Source organism: Podarcis liolepis, assembly GCF_965112155.1.
Source record: "Podarcis liolepis genome assembly, chromosome: 3".
Classification (NCBI taxonomy): domain Eukaryota; kingdom Metazoa; phylum Chordata; class Lepidosauria; order Squamata; family Lacertidae; genus Podarcis; species Podarcis liolepis.
In genome coordinates this window covers 79,711,460-79,733,648 of record NC_139557.1, presented here as the reverse complement: position 1 = coordinate 79,733,648, position 22,189 = coordinate 79,711,460, and the positions used below count along the sequence as shown (strand labels likewise).

Sequence of the window (22,189 nt, the reverse complement as noted above, 5' to 3'; positions counted from 1 at the left end):
ATATAAAGCAACTACATCGCCACCCTCTTTTTTCTTCCTTGTGTTTACATTTGTTGCTTTCATCAGTCTTATTCATAATTATAATTTGTCATGGCCAGTGGGAGATGTAAGACTTGAAAAGCTCTGTGCATAATTTGCATGGTGTTTACATCATGTCACAAGGTTATAAACATCTCTTAGAGCACTTTTAGTTCTTAACATGCCACAACCCAGTGTACATTAGGAAATTAAATGTGGAACATTTCCATTTTGGCGAAGTATTGATTTATGCACCATTTTGAAAGTAGGCTTTTAGCACTGTTGTCTTCTGTTGCAGCCAAATTCATCAGATTATGACTTTGCAAAAAAAGGGAAAAACGTATTAAATGGACATTAATTGGAGGGCTGGTAGAAGTTGTCTGAAGTGGTTCAGAAACTAGGTGATTGACTCTGAAATGTGCTTGTGTCATACGGAGTTACCACAATGCCAAGTGTGACACAGATCACTATGTGATAGCGAGCAAGATCCTTCTCCAGCCAAAAATGGACCCATAGCACAAAGCAGAAACTGGGGCCTTGAATCAACACTGCCAGAACAGCCATACCTGAACTTTGTGAATGATTCTCTGATTCCATTGAACAAGCACCACTGATTCCATCTCTGATTCTATTGAACAAGCACCACTGAACTGCCTCAGAGACAGTGTCGAAGCAAGGTGGAACTACGTCAGAGGCATCCTACAACACAGTTATGTCCACTTTGGGCAAAAGAGAAGAGCAGTTCCGTGACTGCTTTGAGGCTGGCATTAAGGACACGGAGCTTGTTATTGCTCTGAAACACAAGGCTCTTGTGAACTACAAGTATGTGCTCTGTGAGAAGACACTTGCTGCACTGCGAAAGGCAAGGAGTGATGCCCAGTGGATTGCCAGGCACTGTGCCAAAGCTGTGCTAAAGCTGTGTCAGAGCATTCAACTTGCTGCTGACAGCGGCAACATTTGCAAAATGCACAAAGGCACGAAGACAGTCTTTGCACCAACAGTGGAGAAAACTGAAAACCTTGCCTGGAGAGAGAGATCATCACAGACCACAGCAAGCAGATGAAGCAAAGGGCAGAGCACTATCAAGAATTATACTCACAGGAAAACATGGTCTCTGGCACAGCAATTGACAACATTCAAACTCTGCCGGTATTGGAACAATACCTCCCTCCCTTGACGAGCTGAAGAATGCCAATAGCTCTCTCACACATGGTAAACTCCCAGGACAGGATGGAATCCTAACAAAAGTGCTGAAAGTTGGTCTCAATTCTTCCCTAATGATGCACCTCCATGGCCTTCTCTTGCAGTGTTGGGAATAAGGATCCGTGTCACATGACATGCACAAGCCAAGCATTGTGACCCTCTATAAGAACAAAGGTGACTACCATGATTGTAACAATTACTGTGGGAACACTGTGGGGGAAATCATGTCCTCCTTAAAAGAGGGCACGTGTTGCGGTGGGACCTGGAGACTGACCTTCTGTGTTGTGGGTGGGTTGGATTGATTAGCCACAACACCCGATTGGTAGGTCCCTCAATGTTGGGTTCAATTTGGCCAATGGGGTGCAGTCTAAACCGATTGAGGGACCTATATTTACCCATGCACGTGACCCAGAGCTTCCTCTTTCAGCTCATGCATCGGAACACACACACACACACACACACACCTCTCCCTACTTTTAGGGCATTTTGCGCTTGACCTTGCTATGCTGTCATGTATCGTCTGTTGTCGGGACAGGGGCATGGCAGGAATTATCCTCACTTGGCTGATTGGCTGTTGCCATTTGGGTTTTGCCTGCCTCTTAGCAAATTGTCACAACTTGTAAGGTTGCGGATAGGCTCTGGTTCAGGTGATAGGGATGGGAGAACGCTCTCACCATCCTTATGTGTATGGTATTCCATTAAAGGAATCCAGGGACTCAACTGGTTTGGTCAACCCCGGAGAGGGGGTTGTACCTGTGCCTGAGTCCAGGGGGGCATCTGGGTGGTGAACATAGTCTGTTCCGGCTTTTTGCCTACCCAGGTGTTTTCGCCTACCCTTGGCTGACCTATGCTGGTGTCCTGGGTCAGCGCTGCCTGCAAGAGTGCAGGGAGCTAGTTGAACCAGAGCCTATGCAACCACTCACCTTCTGTAATCAATAAAGTTGTGGCCTAAATTCTGCCAAAAACCAAAACTAAAATTTGAGTCAAGTGTGACTTTATTTAGGGGGGAGGTCTCTGGGTCTGAACACACAAGTCTTTGCCCATGTAGTTCTCAAAAGATTACAGTTACTCATGGACAGGGTCTTTCCTGAATCAAAATGCGGCTTTAGAGCTCAGGGGCCAATAGTCAAATGTGATTTTTTTTCCAACTGCAGGAGAAATGCCAAGAACAGAGATGCCCCTTGTACATCACCTTCATAGACCTTTGACCTTGTCAGCCAAAAGGGACTCTTCACACTGCTTAACAAGATAGGATTCCCATCTAAGCTCCACAAAATGACCGTGTCCTTCCATGAGAACAGGAACGGCACCATCCAGTATGATGGTTCATCCTCGGATACTTTCCATATAAAGAGCAGTGTGAAACAGGGCTGTGTTCTTGCTCCAACTCTTTTTGGCATATTCTTCTCCCTGTTGCTCTATGGTACTATGGTGAAAAGAGGTTCAAAGACTCTCTCAAGGCAAATCTAAAAAAATGCAGCATAAACACTGACAACTGGGAAACAGTGGTGCTCCAGTTCGAGAACAGGATTTACCAAAGGTGTCATGGACTTTGAAGACGCTCAAACTCAGGATGCAAGGGAGAAACGCGCTAAGACACACTTGGCAAATCCACACCATGATCAACTCCCACCCAGAAATCAATGTCCCCACTGTGGAAGGATGTGTGGATCCAGAATTGGCCTCCGCGGTCACTTACAGACTCACTTTTAAAACCGTGTTTATGGAAGACAATCTTACTTGGTTACGAGTGATAGCCAAAGAAGACTATGGTCTTCTTATGCTCTATCCAAGATGTGTTTCACAGTAGCACCAGATATGACTGTTACTAGGAAGTGGAGCTTCTTACTGGGGCCAGAGGGAACCAGATGGCTGGGTCTGAAAGGGTTAGAAGATTGGTGTGTTACATCTGCACTGGCCTCTAGAGAGAACTACACCATCTGTGCAGAAGAGTACAGTATGCAAACAGAGCCACGGTACACTAACCAATGTGCCTTTGAGAATTCATGCCTCATCCAGGTAATATTCTGGTATCTAAAAGAATGGCAACCATCCTTTCTACATGGATATTTTTTTTCCTCCCCAATATGTTGACTCTTCATTTTATGACAAACAAGATTCTACCTGTGATAGCTGGGTGCCTTTTTTTAATCTGAGAATTTCTGGTTGTTAAAATGCTTGCAGTAGTTAATGTCTTCTTTCTCTAGTTTGTTTTCTAAATCATGGCTTACTTAAATTGCAGCATGTTAGGTAAATTATGAACCATGTCCATATTATCTATATTTCATGTAGAGCACCATATTAACTCCACTTAGAAACACAAACTTTTACATAGCTTGGTTTGTTCTTAGGAATCATTAACAAAATAAATCAACTTTCTTCATATGATGAAGAAACAAACCAGCAAGAGAAATAGGTAACTGTCTTTTTAAGTGTTTTAGCAGTTTCTCTTAACTTTGCCTACAGGTGTGCTCGCTACAGCAGGTAAAGGGGCTATAGCAGTGAAAAATGGTTGCTGATACACCAGGGCTGTGGCTGGGATTTGTCACGACTGTCTGGCATTTAGTATGCAATTGCTCGACTGCTTCACTCACATTTTCCAGGGCATCCACACAATGCTGTGGTCCAATCATTGTCAACTTGTATTTTATTCCATCTTTTCTCAGACTTCAGAAACTCCAACATTTTCAGAAGAATGGATGAGTACCGCTATCTCCAAAGACAGTGGAGGCTTCACAATTGGAGCAAACTGGGGCATTCCCTTACCAAGGGGAATTGCAAGCAAATAATAGGAAAAAAACTCTCTAAATTCACAACACTATCAATGGCACAATTTTTCCAGTCTCCCATGCATTCATTATCCTTCCATTTGAATTTAGATACAATTCTGTCAATCTTCTGTCCTATGGCCAGCCACCTCTCAACATTGCTGGACCAATCCCAAACTGTTTGCTACGGCCAGGAGATCATATTAGCATTTCACTAGTGTTAGTCCTTGAAGTTTAACAGCTTCTCATCCTTTCCTGTTGTCATGAGGGCAATCCAGCCAATCAAGACACAGGAATCAGCATACAGCCATAGTTTTAGCATACGGTCATAGTACAAGGTTTGTAGCTCTGCCTCAAGGTAGGTTCGCCTATTTTGGGTTGTTGTTGTTTGGAGCGGGGGAAGTTCTGTTGATAACGATGGCAAGGAAATGTGAACAGGTGACTGAGCCTATTCTCTTGTCTCTTAACCGTGTGTTTGACACGGTTTCTCTTTCTTCGTTTAGAAATAAGCTTCAATGGGGATGCAAGTAAAGGTAATCACTATCCGCAGCTACCTCCGCCTAGTGGCTGAATTAAAGCATATGTCGTGACAGCATCTGATGTTGATTTTCCATCCTTGCAAATGACGGTGTGCTTTTATTCCAAGGAAATGTGCACTGGAATATCTCTGGTGTTCCTGTGCTGCCATCTAGTGTCCATAGCCTGCTAATGTAAAAGCATGAGTACCAAATACACTCTTCAAATAAGAATACGTGCGGACCAGCTTGTAGCAGCTAGTTTTGTCAGTTAAGTCCAACATACATGGCTTTTCTTCCCCACTTGCCATCTAGGTCCCCAGTCAGAAAACATTGTTGCACTGCTCGTATATGTTCACATACTTTATTACTTCAAATGCTGATATTGCCTTGGCTCTCCCCCCTCAGCTTTGGAACTCAGACAGTAACCACGATGGATATTATTGATAAAGTCAGTGCAGTGTTCCAACCGGGGTCTACAAGGTAAAGCTTTCTCTCAAATCCATGCTGACCTGCAATACCAAGAAGAAGAAGAAGTCGTTAGAAGAGTCAGCTGAAGAACAATTTAGCTCCAGGTGGTAAGCTCATTTTGTGTTTAATTATTGTATTACATTTATTAATAATAATGAAAAATATAGATTTTCTCTACGTTGTTTCTAGTACAGTGGTACCTTGGGTTACATACGCTTCAGGTTACAGACTCTGCTAACCCAGAAATAGTGCTTCAGGTTAAGAACTTTACTTAAGGATGAGAACAGAAATCGTGCTCCGGCGGCATGGCGGCAGCAGGAGGCCCCATTAGCTAACAGTTAAGAACTGTTTCAGGTTAAGTACGGATTTCCGGAACGAATTAAGTACTTAACCCAAGGTACCACTGTATAGTGTCCTTTTTATTTTGTTGGGTACTCTCACACCATGACAGGTATGTTTCAGAGGTGGGGTTATCATTGTTTCTGACAGAAAATCATTTCTTTCTACCATTGTATTCTGTGTTGGAAAAGCTTTGACTTGCTGCTGCTTACATAGCTAGGGACATGGGTGGCCCTGTGGGTTAAACCACAGAGCCTAGGGTTTGCTGATCAGAAGGTCGTTGGTTTGAATCCCTGCGACGGGGTGAGCTCCTGTTGCTTGGTCCCCGCTCCTGCCAACCTAGCAGTTCTAAAGCACGTCAAAGTGCAAGTAGATAAATAGGTACCGCTACATGGGGGAAGGCAAACGGTGTTTCCGTGCGCTGCTCTGGTTTGCCAGAAGCGGCTTAGTCATGCTGGCCACATGACCCGGAAGCTGTACGCCGGATCCCTTGGCCAATAAAGCAAGATGAGTGCTGCAACCCCAGAGTTGTCCATGACTGGACCTAATGGTCAGGGGTCCCTGTACCTTTTACATAGCTAGCACTTCAGGTTGTTATGTAGGAAAGCTTTTTGACTGGTTCAGAATATTTCTTCTTACTCCTTTGTTTGGTGGGAAGGGAGTGAAGGAAGGGCACTGAGGGAATTTCCCCTTCTTATAATTGGGATATTTAGTCCCATTTACCTGGGGATAAGCCCCATTGAAAATTATGTGGCTTCTTTATAGGACTGTGTTGTTAACTGGGTTGACACTGGGGTACCACTTGTGATATCCTCTGAGAAACTTTTAACTTGAAGTTATGTTCAGATTTAAAATCAGCAAATGGCAGCGTGTTATGTGTGCTCGCTTCTCTTCTGTAGTGACTGTGCAATAAAGGCAGTTTTTAATTTGCATAAAGTCAGATTCAGAATTGCAGGCAGCCACAACGCTCATACCCCTCAACATACTGAGTCCCCAAATGGGAATGGATATCTTCCTGCCCATGCTTCTTTCACAAGAAAATGGGGTGTCCCTTTTAAAGTTTTCTTTAAACAAATCAAACATACATGGGCATGAAGGTTTCCCACGCATCCTTTGAAAAGGAGCACTGAAAAAGTTAGAAACTTGCATGGAAATGAACATCCTGCCATACTTTAAATGATTGCAGAGAAGGAAGAAAGTTGCTGCTTTCTTTACACCTCTGTGAACTCTCAGTGTGGTGCTTCTCTTGTGAAAGGGCCAACTTGCAGGGTGGCAAAAGGCAGAGACCTTCTTCCCTGGATTCTGTTGGGGCCTCACAATGTCACACAGCCCTGCCAGATCTCTGGAGGAGTGGGGCATGACAACAAGCCTGCCACCTAAGCCCTATTTTCTCTGTTTCCCCAGCCTACCCCCTTCAGTTTTAAAGTGTTCTGTTGAGGTGTTAAGTTGCTACTGGTTTATAGGACTAGAAAAGAATTTTATTCTCAATCACAATTGACCCTTGGTCAAGAGCTTCTTGTCATTCTCTCACCAATTGGCAGGTTATTGTTTTGACACTTAACCAATTTAATTGTCACAACTTGGGCAGAAATGACATTGGGCAGGACCTAATCATATGCCTCGTGCCCACCCCCCTTGTTGTTGTTGTTTAGTCATTTAGTCGTGTCCAACTCTTCGTGACTACATGGACCAGAGCATGCCAGGCACTTCTGTCTTCCACTGCCTTCCACAGTTTGGTCAAACTCATGCTGGTAGCTTCGAAAACACTATCCAACCATCTCGTCCTCTGTCATCCCCTTCTCCTTGTGCCCTCCATCTTTCCCAACATCAGGGTCTTTTCCAGGGAGTCTTCTCTTCTCGAGAGGTGGCCAAAGTATTGGAGCCTCAGCTTCACGATCTGTCCTTCCAGTGAGCACTCAGGGCTTTCCTTCAGAATGTCCTTCAGAATGGATAGGTTTGATCTTCTTGCAGTCCATGGGACTCTCAAGAGTCTCCTCCAGCACCATAATTCAAAAGCATCAATTCTTCGGCGATCAGCCTTCTTTATGATCCAGCTCTCACTTCCATACATCACTACTGGGAAAACCATAGCTTTTACTATACGGACCTTTGTTGGCAAGGTGATGTCTCTACTTTTTAAGAAGCTGTCTAGGTTTGTCATGTCTAGGCTATGACAAGCTATCTGTCTGTCTAGGCTATGACAAGCCCACCCCCCTTACAGGATCCTAAAGGGGTACAACAGCTCCTAGCTCAGGTGGACCAGGCCTGCTGCTACTCACCTCAGGTTGCCAGCGGTATTCCAGTTTTTACTGGTCCACAGTAAAACTAGATTGTTTATGCTGGTTAACTCCTAGCAAGCATGCAAGCAGTCTAATGCTCCCGCCTCATGAACTGCTTCTTTTAGCAAAGGGAAATTCCAGTTGAAAGATTTCCTAGGCATATGATCAGACTTTATGAATTGAGGATTGTCCCATTTCATTGCGATGTGTATGTTTCCTTGCTGAATATGTGCTTAAGTTTTACACTTGAGAATCTGCCCCCCCCCCCGCAACTGGAAGACATTGTCTTGTGGTATTGCAAATCTGAACAAGCTTTTAAAGTAGTTTTGCTCTTCAGTGCATTGACTGAATGAGCTTTGTTAGCTGTTCTGAAAGGTAACATTTTCTGTTTTTGTGGTGGCAATTCTGGTCCTCATTTCCCTGGGTTGTTGGATTCCAAATCTTCTCATGCATGAGTGTACAGCATTTGCAGTATACACACCTGTCCATGGTAATGTAGAATCAGAAAGGTATATGTAAAAGGATCAGAGATGGGTTTCTTTTCCTTTTCAAGCAAGACTTTTTTAATGTGGTTTTATACAGCTATTTTGTTAAATTAAATTAAATACTCAATGATGTACAGAACTAGCTAGCCTGCAGAATATTCAACAGTGAAACAATGTGATGTATGGATATAGATTCACTGGTATTCCTTTCTTTTCTTGCAACACCTAACATTTTGGATTTTATTTTACCACTTGTTTCTAAATATAATCAGACAGCCTTTTGAGAATTTTATCAAATCACTCTCCCATCCACTTTCATGAACTAGGGTATGTATATGCTTTAGAGCTGCTTTGGGGCTAGTTTTTAACACTAAATGTGCATACAGGTAGCTATAACCTTGTTCAGTTATGTGTAGTGTTGTTTTATAAATGGGAATGTCACTGTGAGATTGTGTACTAGTGTTGAAATTTGGTAAATACATTGCAGTGGTGTACAGAAATAGTCTGGTAATATTGCTGCTTGAAGGAAGAAAAAAAGACATTACAAGTTTATTACCTATGGCAAACAATGCCATGTTAAGTGTTGGTTTTATATGTGGCCAAGATGGAGCCAGGAAGTTTAATCCTAGCACATGCTGACCCATACTTGGACTAACTCACTTGGGAAAATTATACTTTACCAACAAGCAGTTACTGAAATAGAGGGAATCAGTGAGGGAAGAATTGGTTGCGTCTCTGTCAGTCTCCCCTAATTGGCTCAGGTAACTTACAGCAAGCATTGTTGCTTTACTTCCAGTGGTCAGGAGTCCTGCAAACTTAGAAAAATAAATAAAATGAAACAACCCCAGTCCAACAAACAAGAGAGCAACATATGGAAGCATGCTTCTTCAGAATATTTTTATTAGATAGCAACTCTCTTGGAACAAGAGTGCTAATCAGTGCAGGAAATGACACTGAAGTAGCGACTATTTGGTTGTTTATTGTGAAAATTAGCTGGTGTGAACACTAGGGTAATTAGGTCTGTCAACATTGTCTCTCTTAAGTCCACCCAGGGTTTAATTCATGGCTGAATAAGTTGGGAAAATTGGTGCACTGCCCTCCCCAAAACCACTTCTGGATATGTCTCCCCCCCCCCCCAGGCAACATTCACACATGAAATTGTGGGGCAGTTAGTTCCTTCTTGTCTAGAAAAGCTTCCACAAGAAATTAATGAATTTGAGCAAAACCTTACGTGGTGCAGTCAACAGCAAAAGTTCTTCAGTTATCTTCAGTGAGAACTAGCTTAGTTTCCCTCTAAATAAGATGAGATGGACAGTTGGGGAATATTTTTGTTAGGAAATATAATGGTAGAATATCCCTTTCCCCCATATATAGATGTTAACAGGAACATGAGAACAATTTGATGTTTTTATTGCTGCCTCAGAAGCAATTAATAAACAATACACTTCATATAGAAATGAGCATGTGTCAGTATATGGCAACAAAAATAAGTTACAAGTGACAAAATATTTAAGTTTACAAGGTGTACAAAATTTCAAAATATGAAGAGACTGCAACTTAAAAACTCAAATAAGTTAAAACGTCAACTATCTTGAAGACTTGAAAAATATACATACAACTTCACTCAATCACACAATTTACATTTTTTTGTCATTTTTAATCTGATACATCCAGATACTTTAAACAGTATGAAGTTTAGTAGGTTAAACTGCATTTTAGTACCAAATGGGGATCCCTGAGGGCACATAACAGGATACAAGGGTTAACTTCTTATGAAACTTGTTGAGTTTTTAGTGATATTTATTCACATTATGTAAGCGCTTCTTAATTCAACATACCTTACCAACATTTCCCCGTTAGCTGGAGGTTTGAAAGTGGAATGGTAGAAGGGCTTTGCATAAATTATCCTGGTTTGCGTTGTTTAGTAACATTTCTGCAAAACATTGTTTTGTCATGAATATATGCATGTGAAATGCATAATTGGAGATATAATTTTTTTACTAAGAACGATTGTATAGTTGCAGTTGTGCTCCTGTCAGTTGAAGGATTCTCAGCACTTCAAATATTAGTAAGATGATGATATATTAAGAAAAGCCTGAAATGTTGCTATAGAAATTCTTGTGAACCCACTTGCAAGGGGAAGGCTGACCCAGGTCTCTTCACTGTTCCCTTCCATTTCCCCCTCCATTCTTTCACAGCTACCTTTTCTCCGGATTTCCCCCAGACAAACTACATATCTCTTCACAGAGCATGTTTTAGGTGTACTCCCCAAACCATGTAACATGCGAAAAACAAGTGTGTATGAAGGCAGGCACGTGCATTAAGAGGACTGGAGTTGGACTTTAGTTACCTGGGGAATGTATACCCAGAAGCAAACTGGGTTTGTTGCTGTGTGGTATCTGAAGTAGTCTGAGAGGGCCCTAGAGTGAAACCAAAATGGCTGTAAGACTGAGGGAACCAATTAAAACACTCAGTGTAGCCAGTTGCTCCATAGCTAAGTAGTCTAACTGCAAGGGGACAATGTTGGTAATGCTGTTGGAAGGATCCCGAAAAACAGAACTTAAAACCAGTCTGCAGGGAAGTAAATTTTAAAAGAGAAAAACCGAACGAATCCTTTCATAATTCTAGCCCCCCTTCATCTGGGAATAAGCACCACTGAATTCAATAAGACATACTTCTGAGTAGACGTGTTAGAACTGCACTGTAAAACTCTCCATTAAAAATTGTTGGAAAGAACTGGATTCAGTATATTAATTTGCTGTATGCATGTCTTGGCTGAAGTCTATGAGCATCTGTTTTAACCCGTGTGTGTGTGTGTGTGTGGTGGGAGAACAAGTTACTAAATATACTGAGAAATGTATGGGAGGGCATGCAACATGAATTGCCTGGGCGGTAGACACAACCAGCATGGCAGCTGTTAATGAAGAAAGGGAGACTTAGAATCGACTTCAGAAACTGTTCTGCTCTCTTATCATGCAGGATTGTGGTTTTTTGGCATTTGAAACAGAGATAAAGGTGTAGGCACTCAGATTTTATGCGAGGGGTGGTGGTGGATCCTGAATATTTGCCCTTTGCTTCTCTCAGCCAACTAGCTCTATACATTTTTATGGAGCGTCCAACATTTTATAAGAAGCTGGGAACATAAATACATTAAAAGCAAGCATTATCGGATGTGGGGGTTGGGGGGAGGGTTACATTCCTGTTTCTTTAAGCCAGTAGGTGGGTGATATAAGTTTGCACTTTGTGTTACTTCTGTTGAAATGAATTGGGTCAAAATTATAATCAACAGACATTTTGGCAAGTCTGTATTTTTGTGTGTGAATATTGCCAAATGAGCCTAGTAGATAGCATCAAGGAAATTTAAGAGAGTGACTCAGTTCAGAACTGGCAAACATGCTTTCCCACTGTGAGAATAAGACACAGCACACTTTGGGTTTTCATGCTGCACTCTCCCTTTTACCCTGTTTTGCACTAATGAATAAAATATTTGATTTAAAGCTAGCCACAGTTTCTTGTGAAGTCCAAATTCAGAACTGTGGTTTGTTTAAACTATGATTTGAAACTAAGTCAGGATCTGAAACCAAGGTTTGATTCCGCTTGTTCTCAGTAACCAGTTTTAGACAAGACACAGTTTTTCTATGTCCACACCTCACAAGGAAAATTTACTTAGTTTAAAATGTAAAATTGAGCTTTTGTTCACCTCTTCATGTGTGCAACAGAGGAGAGGAAATGGGGAGTGTAGATGCTCAAGACTTGCTGCAGTTTATTCTTACAGTAGAAAACACAATTGCCCACATAATAATGGACAGTGACAGATTAATCATGCAGCCCAATCCAGTAAGGAGATTTTGCTACTATTACTCTCCAATCAACTTGGAGCCATTACCGTAGGTCTAGAATGGAGGAGGGGAGTTAGGAGCAGCTGGACAACACTTATGCTTTAGTAACCCTTGAGCACCCACCAGTTTGTTACCAGAACAAGGCTAGTGGTGGTGAAATAAGAGGAATCAGTGCAACGATCCTCTGAACGACTGCTTTTCCAAGGCAAGAGCGTATAGATCCCTTGTGTCAGCATTGCCAGCAACTGTGGATCAGGGTATATGACCTTCCCTATATGAGCTTCCCCAATATTGCACTCTCTCTTAAAAGCTACCCTGCTTGTTCTATTGCAGAGCTAGTTTTCTTCCACTGACATCAGATTTACAGAAATAGGGAGAGAAACCGGAAACACATTTGAAACGTTCAGGCAACACGTTGCGATTATGTAAACGTTACATCATCAGCTTTTGGTACACATTGTCTAGTACAATCAGATATGATTTTTATATTAGATTAGTATTATTTTTATCTTATCAAGCAAGCAGGACTATGAGCAGCAACTAAGGGGGAAAATGGAATTCTCGGTTTCCATTAATGTAGCTGTTATCAAGGTTATTCAGGGGAAAGGCAGCTTGTAGATTACAATAAAACTTGTGCTGGTAAGTTCCAACAGAAGTGAAGGTGCCACCTAATCAGATTTCAGTGTGGCTTTTTGTTTTTTTTTTAAAGAAATCCACCTGTTAAGCAAAAGTGCAATCTGGCACGATAAATATTGTTAGCAGAGCCCTGTTCTTCAATGATAAGTAGGCTGTATTTCACATTTAGAATTCATAATGTTAATGTTATGATTTTTGTGTTGGGTTTTAAATAACTTACTTAATGCTTCCTTTGGCTAGTAATAGTAGGGTGCTAAATTTGCAAACAGTTTGCCTTTTTCCTGACTTGATGAACTACTCACTGTGGAGAAGCACTCATTGTATGTCCACTTTATGATGTCTTTGCAGACTGCAGCTGTGCATGATTTGCTTAAAAATCACTAAAGCAAGAGGGTGTTGGCGTGGAGAAGAGCCTTGTAGAACTAACTTGGAGCAAGATTTAAATTAATTATCATTAAAATTATAAAATAGGAAATTAAGCCCTAACATGTATGCTGGGGAAAATACAGGGATTGTATATCCTGGAAAGGTTTTATTGGTTTAACATTCATTGGACATGCACCCTACCTACAGAATCACAATCCAAAATTGCACAGCAGAGCTAATGTGTGAGGGAAGAATGATAGAAACTTTCTGTCTCCCTAATACCCCTATGATTTAAGGGCCCTTCACAGGGAGGTAGCACTGAGCCTATGCTGTTTATTCCACAGCCAAAGGAATGCAGTTCAATAAAGTTAAAACATGCCATCTATAATCCAAGTATAGTGGGTGAAGCTGACCTGAAAAATACCCCTTTCTATTTTGTTTTTATTGGTGCTGAGAAATGTTTCCAGTTTTTCTTGTGCTTTCAACAGCTCTTTGGAACATTTGTTATTTTTGTCCAAGCCCTGGATATGAAGTGTCGCTTACAGAGAGCTGTTCAGGAAACCTCAAAGGTCTATTTTGTTGCTACACCACTTTCTCATTCCAGGCTAGCAACAGAAATAAAGTTGCAGTGTTTTGAAGTATTCTCCTCTACCCACCCAAAAAAAAGAAAGAAAGAAAGAAAGAAAGAAAAAGTTTCAATAAGTATTCACTTCAGGTCAACTGTTATCCCTGCAGTGAGTTCTTCTTGAAACAGCCAAGCAATGTAGAAAATGTCAATAACCTCATAAAACCAACTGGCACTATTTTGAACTGGCCATAACTTGCTGGCTATAGATTTTTCTCTCCGCTCCTTGTTGTTTAGAACAGATAAAACAAATGATACAGGAGTACTAGTCAATGTTGCTTCTTTAAGCAAAGGGGTAGATGGTGGCAGCCTGTTCTTCATCATCACCTGAATGTCCTTCAGCCTGAGCATATATGAGATTAGTTTGTCTTTTATTGTAGCTTATGTTGAAAACCATCTATCCATCTGTCTGTCTGTCTGTCTATCGCCTCTTTAGTTTACACCAGGGGTAGCTAACATTTGGTCTATGGGCTGCATCTGCACGCAACAGGCTTGAGTAGTTTGTTTGACAGTGCCAATGCCGCCCCCCCCCCCCGTTTTTAATCTTAAAAAAATATTTTGTTTTATTTGTCTGTTTGTTTTTTACTGGCTGTTCCCATAGGTAGCCTGCTGCTTTCTGTCAACTACTCAAGCTTCCCCCAAATTTCTCATCTTTTTTAAAAAAATCACTTACCACTCCTACTACACTTCTATGATACTGAATTCCCTCCCCACCCACATTTGTCCTTTTTAAAAAGAAAATGTCAATACATGTCGATACATGTAGGCTCCAAAGGGTTTACCATTCCTGCTCTACACAGTTGTGTCTATGACAGAATGTTTGTGCCCCAAATGCCATCTATTACCTAGGGGCTGCTACTCTTTGAAGAACAAGCCAATTTCATACATGCATGCAGTCAGGTGTGTTTTTATACATGTAGATGGAACCGAAGGTGCTATATATTTCTATATGCATGCACTTTTTTGCACCCTGATCCACGATACCAGCATCAGCCACCTTAAGGCTCCTTGGGGTACTCTTGCCTGGTGGGAGACGACATCAAGGTATCAGTGTAGATTTTGTACAAGCAATTCTTATTGACCGTTAAGGTCATTTTACACCAGCACTATCACTAGTTAACAGAGTGCAATGAAGGTCTAGAGGGAAGGAACTAAAATTTAGCTATCATGGGATGCTCTTTTTATACTGCCAATTGCTCAAAAGAACACATCCAATCTGTATTAGCATTAGGATGCAGCTCTTAAGTTGCTCAGAGGTATATCTAGCTGTTTGTTTGTTTGAGCCAGACCCTGTCGCTAAGGCACTCGTGGAGCTCTATTTCTGGTAGGGGATGGTGCATGCCAAGTCCCTCCTGGTATGAAAGTAGCAGTGAAACTGAGCATACCTGCACGATAATGGACTAGGCTGTTAAATTCTTACTGACCAAAGCACACTCGGGCTAGCACAATAAAATCAGCCCACAACCCTACCCTTAAAATTGCACTGTTCCATCAAGAAGCCATTGAACATTTTATAGTTGCACTACAATTACAAAGGATAGTTAAAGACATCTTCACACATCAAACATCAGATTTATTTAATTTTATTTCTCTGAAAACAATCCCCGCATGTTTGCTTTATCGTGTAAATAGTGGCGACAAGTTGGTGTGTTTTTTTTGCAAAAAATGATAACTTTTGATTAAAAAAAATACTCTCTCATTAATAAATCAGCAATATGCAAGATAGCCTCCTTGTTGTAGTCTGGCTTCCTCACATCTCATAGAGGAAATTGTATTTACCCTAAATAGCAAAAGATAATGATATGACAATATATGTTTTGAATATACTGTAAATATAAATGTTCAAACAATAGTTGTAAGGTCAACTTGAGCAATGAAATGTCTTTCCGTTCTTAATAAGTAACTCAAGAGGCAATGTCCTAACAAGCTGCAATGTCCTAACAAGCTGCAAGAACTTAGAGGGAGGAAGCACTGTCAGGTTCCTGTTTCCTGTTCCAAGTTTTGCATTCATAGGGCCAGGAGGCAAAATGCCCCTCTGTCCATGGCCGTATGCCCACTCACTTGTTAAAAACAGATCATTCTAATGGTCAGTGGGCCATTCTCTGCCGTCGCCCAAGGTATTTGCTTTTTCTGTTTTCCATCTTTAACACTAGCCTATATGTGGATTGACTGAGATGGCTCAGTTGGTTGAGCATGAACTTCTTAAGATTCGGAGTTGTGGGTTCAAGCCCCACATTGGGCCGAACGATTTCCACATTGCAGGGGGTTGGTCTAGATGATCCTCGGGATCCCTTTCAACTGTCCAGTTCTATGATTCTGTGAAATCCATGCCTCTCCTTTTGTCCACAGTTCCAAGGGAACAGGCAAGTTTGCAAACCTACCAGGAAGGGATTGCTTAGGAAATTATTTGTAGCCCCATCCCCACACAATGCTTCTCTGGTCTGAATTCCACCCTTAAAAAAGAAAGAAAAAAGATTGATGTTCCTGTTATATTTGTTTGGGTAGAATATGTAACTGGCTTTTTAGATGAGCCTGATATGAGAGCTTTATATGTGATGGTCTTCTAAAGTGCCTTGGGTTGCATGTGTGTTTTAAAAAATAAAAGCAGATCTGGTATTTGGTATGGGGTGCAATTCTGGCATTCACCATTTGTATTTTATTTATTTGTTGTTTAAATTTACAGCCCCACCTTTCTATACAACGGTATCCCAGCTATCCCAATTCTGCACCTTGTGGTCTTCGCCTCTAAAGCAACATGTCACTACACCCCTATGCATGCCAGCAGTCCTAACCACTTGGTTCCTTAGGAAAAGCAAAAACACACCCCTCCTTTAGAGTTCCTACCTGGAAGTTCTCCACTGCTTAGAGTCTGATAGTAGTTGCTGCTTTCCAACCTGTTTTGTGTCATTGTCCCCCTCCACAATTCTGGGAAAAGCTTTTCCTGTTCAGTCAGTGTATACTTGTCATGCAGCTCATAGGAGCTTTTCCCTATACACCTTTGGGTGTACGTGGCAGCTGCAGCTATCCTGACTTCCAGCTCTGCCGAGACCAGTCTATGCTGGTGGAGTGCAATAAACGGGGGAAACTCTTCCGTGCTCACAAATGGAACCTACTACAATCAGTGATGCACAGATCTGAAAGCTGTGTTCATTTCTCAAGAACACCTTTATGATTTTGCGTTCAAAGGACATTACAGTTGAAGACTGAAGAGCAATATTTATCAACATTTAAATAAAACATTTTGGTGGCTTTTATGTATAAATATTTCTTCATATAAACATAACACAAAATTAAATAGCTCAGATACACAGACACTATTTAATATACTTCCACTGTTGTCAAAATCATCTGTAAACACCATCTCACACTGAATACAAAAGCAGCTTTTATACCAGTTCTGTGTTCACAACACTGATTCCCCTTTTCATAAAGGAAGTTGCACTTTTATTTTTTATTTTTTTTAAATCTGAATGTCAGGTCTAATGAAAAAAAAGGAAGAAAAAAAAACTCCACAAAGAAGCTTGGTCAATTGAAAGCATAATATACAAAATTACCTTTCAAAATGTAAGTAAATCTGAACTGAAACTAAGTTTTAAATTACAATCCTTTCCTTGGGGAAGTCCTGACTTTTGTGAAGTACAGTATAGGCACAATCCACTTGTAACATCTCCTCTGCAATCATCACTGAGTGAATGGGAGTTGCATAAGAGGACGGTGGGTTGTGTCCAAGATCTCAGGAACGGACCACATTATAAATACCAGGAGCCATCACTGCTCACATCTCAACTATAAATATTAAAGCCCTTTTTTTGTCTTTCTCAGAAGGTGCTTAGCTATTTAAAATAGCAGACTACTTACATTAATTTGGGACATTGTACTGCACAAACTTGAATTTTCCACTACTGGTTGTAACAACAACAACAACAACGATAACAACAACAGAAGCTTTCAAGATTGACAAGCATTTTGGAAAGTGCCAAGTCAGTTTCTTTAAATACATAATTATTTCCCCCCATTTCTAAAAACACTTTCTAAATGTGCAGAAAATAGAGACAGACACTCGTTCTGAGAATCCCCTGGTGCAGTCTGATTTAGGAGCCTGCCTGAGAGAAGTGATGTGCTTATTACATAGACTTTTGACTTCTTCAAACCCTTGAATAAATGCACTGAAATAATCACATGCTTTCTTCCTGGTGCTGCCCTCAGAACTCCTTCTTGTCCCCTCTTGCCCACCCCCCAAACCAGCAAAGTGGGCTGGACTCCCCTAATCTGCACAGAAGTCATGGTCAACTTCTAAGCAACCTGGAGACTCCCAGAGCCACACTGGGCACTATCCTATTTGTACTGGCATAATTGAAGTCTGAGAACCAGGCCAAAAGTCCATCGACATTCACGTTTGATGCAGAAGTACATCCTGTAAAGACTGCAGCTCCCTGTATTTTGTGTTCTCTGTAAAAGTAAATATTAGTAAGGATTCTCTCATCTGCATGTGGCCTCACATCTCCAGTTGAGAGACTGTGAGCTCTTCAAGGTACATCACTATATGAAAAATATACATGATACTCATTTCCGTTGTAAAAATGTGTGGCTATAGTAAGTGCCCTTATTTGTTTGTTTATTTAAAAATATTTCTAACCCGCCCTTCATTGCAAAGCAATTCCAGGACGAGGCACAAACATAATTAAAACTGCATCTATAACAATCATAAAACAGGGGCCTTCTGGTGTTCTTCACTGTGGTGTGCATTTATTGTGAGGGGTTCGCCACTTTAAGGAGAAGCCAAAATTTCAGAATAAATTAGAAAACACAAATATAAGCTGAAAAATGATTTTCAAGGCCCCTTTGTGCTGCTCGCATCTGACAATCATGATAAGCAGTGCCTCAAAAGACAGGCATCTTATTTCCTGGTAAACAGATGGCAGGCTCTGAGTGCCTTGGTTCCTCCTCTGCAGATTCTTTAATAACTTGGACCACAAGAATTGTCATTACATCCAAAAGAGGTGAGGAAGGGAAGCTCTAAGAGGTTTGGTGCAACCTAAGCTTAGAATGCACACATATGTTTTCTTTTGATAGATCCGTCCAACTAGTTACTTCAGCTAAAACCTACTTTACTCCTTAGGAATGGGCTAGCTGCATGTGCTCACCTGAGATCCCAGAATGGATTTACATTTGAATAATTGGGCAGATCACCAATAGCTTTCATAATTGCACTGCAACTCCTTGGGATTTTGTAGCAAAACCTTCAGACGTTTGATTGTTCCTTAGTAAAAAACCTCTGCAATTAGTTTGTTTTTGCTTAATGCGGTGTAAACCATTACATTAAACAGGAAGTATTAAAAGGATAGATGCATACACCAGACTGATCCTTTCTCATCTTGAAGATGAAATATTTGTAGTTGGCTCCAGCAACCACCCTCCCTCCCATTTTTGCAATCCCTTAAATATGTTTTTCCATTGTTAAAACATACTATTTTATGAAGCTTCCTGTGGAATCCGCTTATGAAAAATGACGGACTGTCTCTGCTGGTACTGTTGCTTACGTCGTTTACGTTTGTCACATTGACATAGCAGTAACATCTTAAAAGTGGTTCTGAATGTTTTGTTACACAGTGCATAGCACATAGGGTTCACTGTGCTATTGATGTAGCAAAGCCAATACCCTAGGTTCCAAAAGGTTTGGGGAATACATTTATCACAAAAGGTGTTTACCAAGACCATGATGTTGTATGGGGTCCATGTGATAATGAAGGCAAACAAAATGGCACTGAGTGTCTGTGCAGCTTTCTTTTCTTTGATGAGTGACATTCGTTTCCGCTTGGAGATCTGACTTCTTGTCTTCAAGGCAAACTTCTTGGCCAGGGTAGCTTCCTTGAATGACAAAGGCAGGGCAGCAGGTGCCTTATGTCCTGTTGAAATGCCATCAGTAGCCTTTCCTGTGTGTGTTGCTGATCCTGGTTGAACAGGAAGTTTAGGAAAGCTCTTCTGCAAGTTTCCATCTTCTAAACACTTTTGTGGATGAAGGTTTTTAGGCTTCTTGTCTTTTGACTCTGTGTCCATCTTCGACAATTCATCCTCTGACCCCTGCAGGTCTTCTGATGAGGGTTGCTTTGTAGAGTTTAGGATAGTGTTATGTCCTGGAAGCTTCAGTACAATGGAATAGATGGCCCTGGTCTCAGAGGCAATGTCGTCTTCGTCCGACGAAGCAGAGTTCTCAAGAGATGCGTTGCCATCATTGTTGTTCCAGCTGTCACTGCTGCTGTGCTCCTGATCAACCTGATCTGGGCTTGGCTTCCAGCTCTTGGATGTCATCCAGAAGTGGCAGCCGCCATACTTTCTTCTCTTGGAGTGCTTTGTATTATGCTGCTGCAGCTCATAGCTGCTGCAGCTTCTAGAGCTGCCTGTCTGGTTGACAAAGCGTGCTGCCTCAGCTTCGCTGCCAGAGGCCTGGAGTCCTGCTAACTCTTTGGTACGCTTCTCTGTCTCCTTGTATATCCTCCAGTACAAAATACTCATAATGGTGACGGGCAAATAAAAGGCAGCTATTGCGGTGCCAAAAGTGATGACAGGCTCACTCAGGAACTGGATGTAACATTGACCTTCAGGAACAGTTCGCTCCCCAACAAAATATTGCCAGAACAGAATAGCAGGGGCCCAAAGGACAAAGGAGATGACCCAAGCCAAGCCAATCATCACCCCAGCTCTTCTGGTTGTTCGTTTTGCTCTGTAGGTAAGTGGCCTTGTGATGGAAAAATATCTGTCAAAGCTTATGACCAGCAGATTCATAACTGAGGCGTTGCTAGCTACATAGTCGATGGAGAGCCACAGATCACAGGCCAGGTTTCCCAAAGCCCAGCGGCCCATGATGATATATGTAGTGAACAGGTTCATGGAAATAATGCCAATGATCAAATCTGCGCAAGCAAGGCTCAGCAAGAAGTAATTGTTAACAGTTTTCAGCTGTTTGTTGACTTTAAATGCCACAATCACGAGGATGTTTCCTATGATGGTCACAAGGGCCAAGAAGCCAGTGAGTAAAGCAATCAAGACAACTTGCCAAACAGCGTGGCCACCCAGAGGATCATCAGGAACTTGTGATCCATTGGTCATTTCCATAGTGGTGAAAGAGAAGCTCTCGTTTGTTTGGGAGAGGCCATGACTGCTAGTGAACGAGGATGCATCACTTGGGAGGCCTGTTGTTTGGGAGTCTTGAATCCAGACAGCACTCACAGAAACCAAGGAAGAGATTGTACTGTTGCTAGATGGGACCATTGTGACGTTCTGACATATTCTGCAAGAGGAGGTGGAGGAGAAAGAGAAGAGGGAGAGAGAAACAAATTAGGATTTGTTACTTTGCTGGTACCACCATATCAGTTATTATTAGCTGAATATCTATTACATCTGAGATATCAAAGTATGTGACGTGGTTATAGGAAGAACATTTTCAGCTGAGTTAACACGATTTGAGGGAAAAGCAAACGACAAAAACCACTTGCTTTATTAAAACTGCTGCTAGGATATTATTGTGAAACTGAACAGGTGACACTTTTTATGGTTTGTTGGACACAAGATCTGAGACATTATATAAGCTTCAAGACTTGAACATAGTGAAAATTGTTCACTAGTTGCTAATTCAAAGGGAAATTGTTATATACTTGGTGGCATATAACACCAAAACATTGTTTAAAATTTTGACACATATACTCAGTCATGCTGAAGATGTAAGAATGAGGCCCCAATCAATAAGGAAGATCAGTCTAATATTAGAATGGCAATTCAGGGACATTTAAATTTGGAATTTACATGACGAGTTTGCATAGGACTTATTGAGGACTGCTATTGTCTGTGATAAATCTCTTTCACAAATTTTGTACTGTTTTACCAAAAATAAGACGTAAACATAGTTACTGATCCTCAGCTGGACTAAAAGACAATTCTTCAAAGACTCTTTCAGACTGAGCACCGATCCCAACTCCACATGCTTTCAAATTCCATCATTTAAGTTCAACCTGGTATATTTAATATAGTTATAATATATCTGGCTTGTTATTTGATTGATAGATGTATTTTATTATATTCTGTAAGCCACCCTGTGTAGGCAAAATATAAACATTTATACACACACACATACAGAAATTATGTATATAATGCTTGCAGGCTTGCCATAGGCATCTGGTTGGCCACTGTGAGAACAGAATGCTGAACCAAATGGGTCAGTGGCCTAATCCAGCATGTATTAGGACAGATATAGAGAATCACTGATCCTCCAGATATGGCTAAACTACAGTTCCCATTATCCCTGGCTATTGGTCAAGCTTGCTGGGGCAGTTGGGATTTGCAACTCAGCAACAGATGCCAAGGAGTATCTTACTACTGTGAGGGTGATTGTCTGAAGGAAGGAAGACTGGCCAACTGTGATTACAGAAGTCAAAGGAAGGGCAGGGGTGGCCCCTTTACATGGATAAATACCCCTTTGCCCACTTTTGCCAACACTGAAAGTGTCCCTTGGAGGTAGGAGGGCCCTTTAAATTAACTTCAAATATAAGGGGAATAATTTATTCTATTTGCATACTGCATGAGGTTTTGCAAACCCAGCCTTTCCTTCTCATTTAAATCAACACACCCTATTTTTCTGCCACCCTCAAAAT

At 41.3% G+C, this 22,189-nt stretch overlaps 1 protein-coding gene and 1 long non-coding RNA gene across 9 annotated transcripts in view; one reads left to right on the top strand and one right to left on the bottom strand.

Annotated features, from left to right (window-relative positions):
• LOC310704048 overlaps positions 1–22,189 on the top strand; it is a 56,059-nt gene that overhangs the window by 4,687 nt on the left and 29,183 nt on the right. For 2 of the 4 annotated variants that reach the window (XR_014524521.1, XR_014524523.1), the window contains exon 1: positions 3,617–5,082. This is a non-coding gene — a long non-coding RNA (uncharacterized lncRNA). Of the gene's footprint in view, positions 1–3,616; positions 5,083–22,189 lie in introns of those variants that run through there. The other 2 variants (XR_014524524.1, XR_014524522.1) reach the window with 2 other exon arrangements.
• Positions 9,473–22,189, bottom strand: part of CHRM3 (cholinergic receptor muscarinic 3) — a 229,645-nt gene continuing 216,928 nt past the window's right edge. For all 5 annotated transcript variants that reach the window (XM_083496888.1, XM_083496890.1, XM_083496891.1 and 2 more), the window contains one exon: positions 9,473–20,832. In XM_083496888.1, coding sequence (XP_083353014.1) covers positions 19,017–20,813 — 1,797 coding nt within the window. In that variant the 5' untranslated portion in view covers positions 20,814–20,832 and the 3' untranslated portion in view covers positions 9,473–19,016. The remainder of the gene's footprint in view (positions 20,833–22,189) is intronic.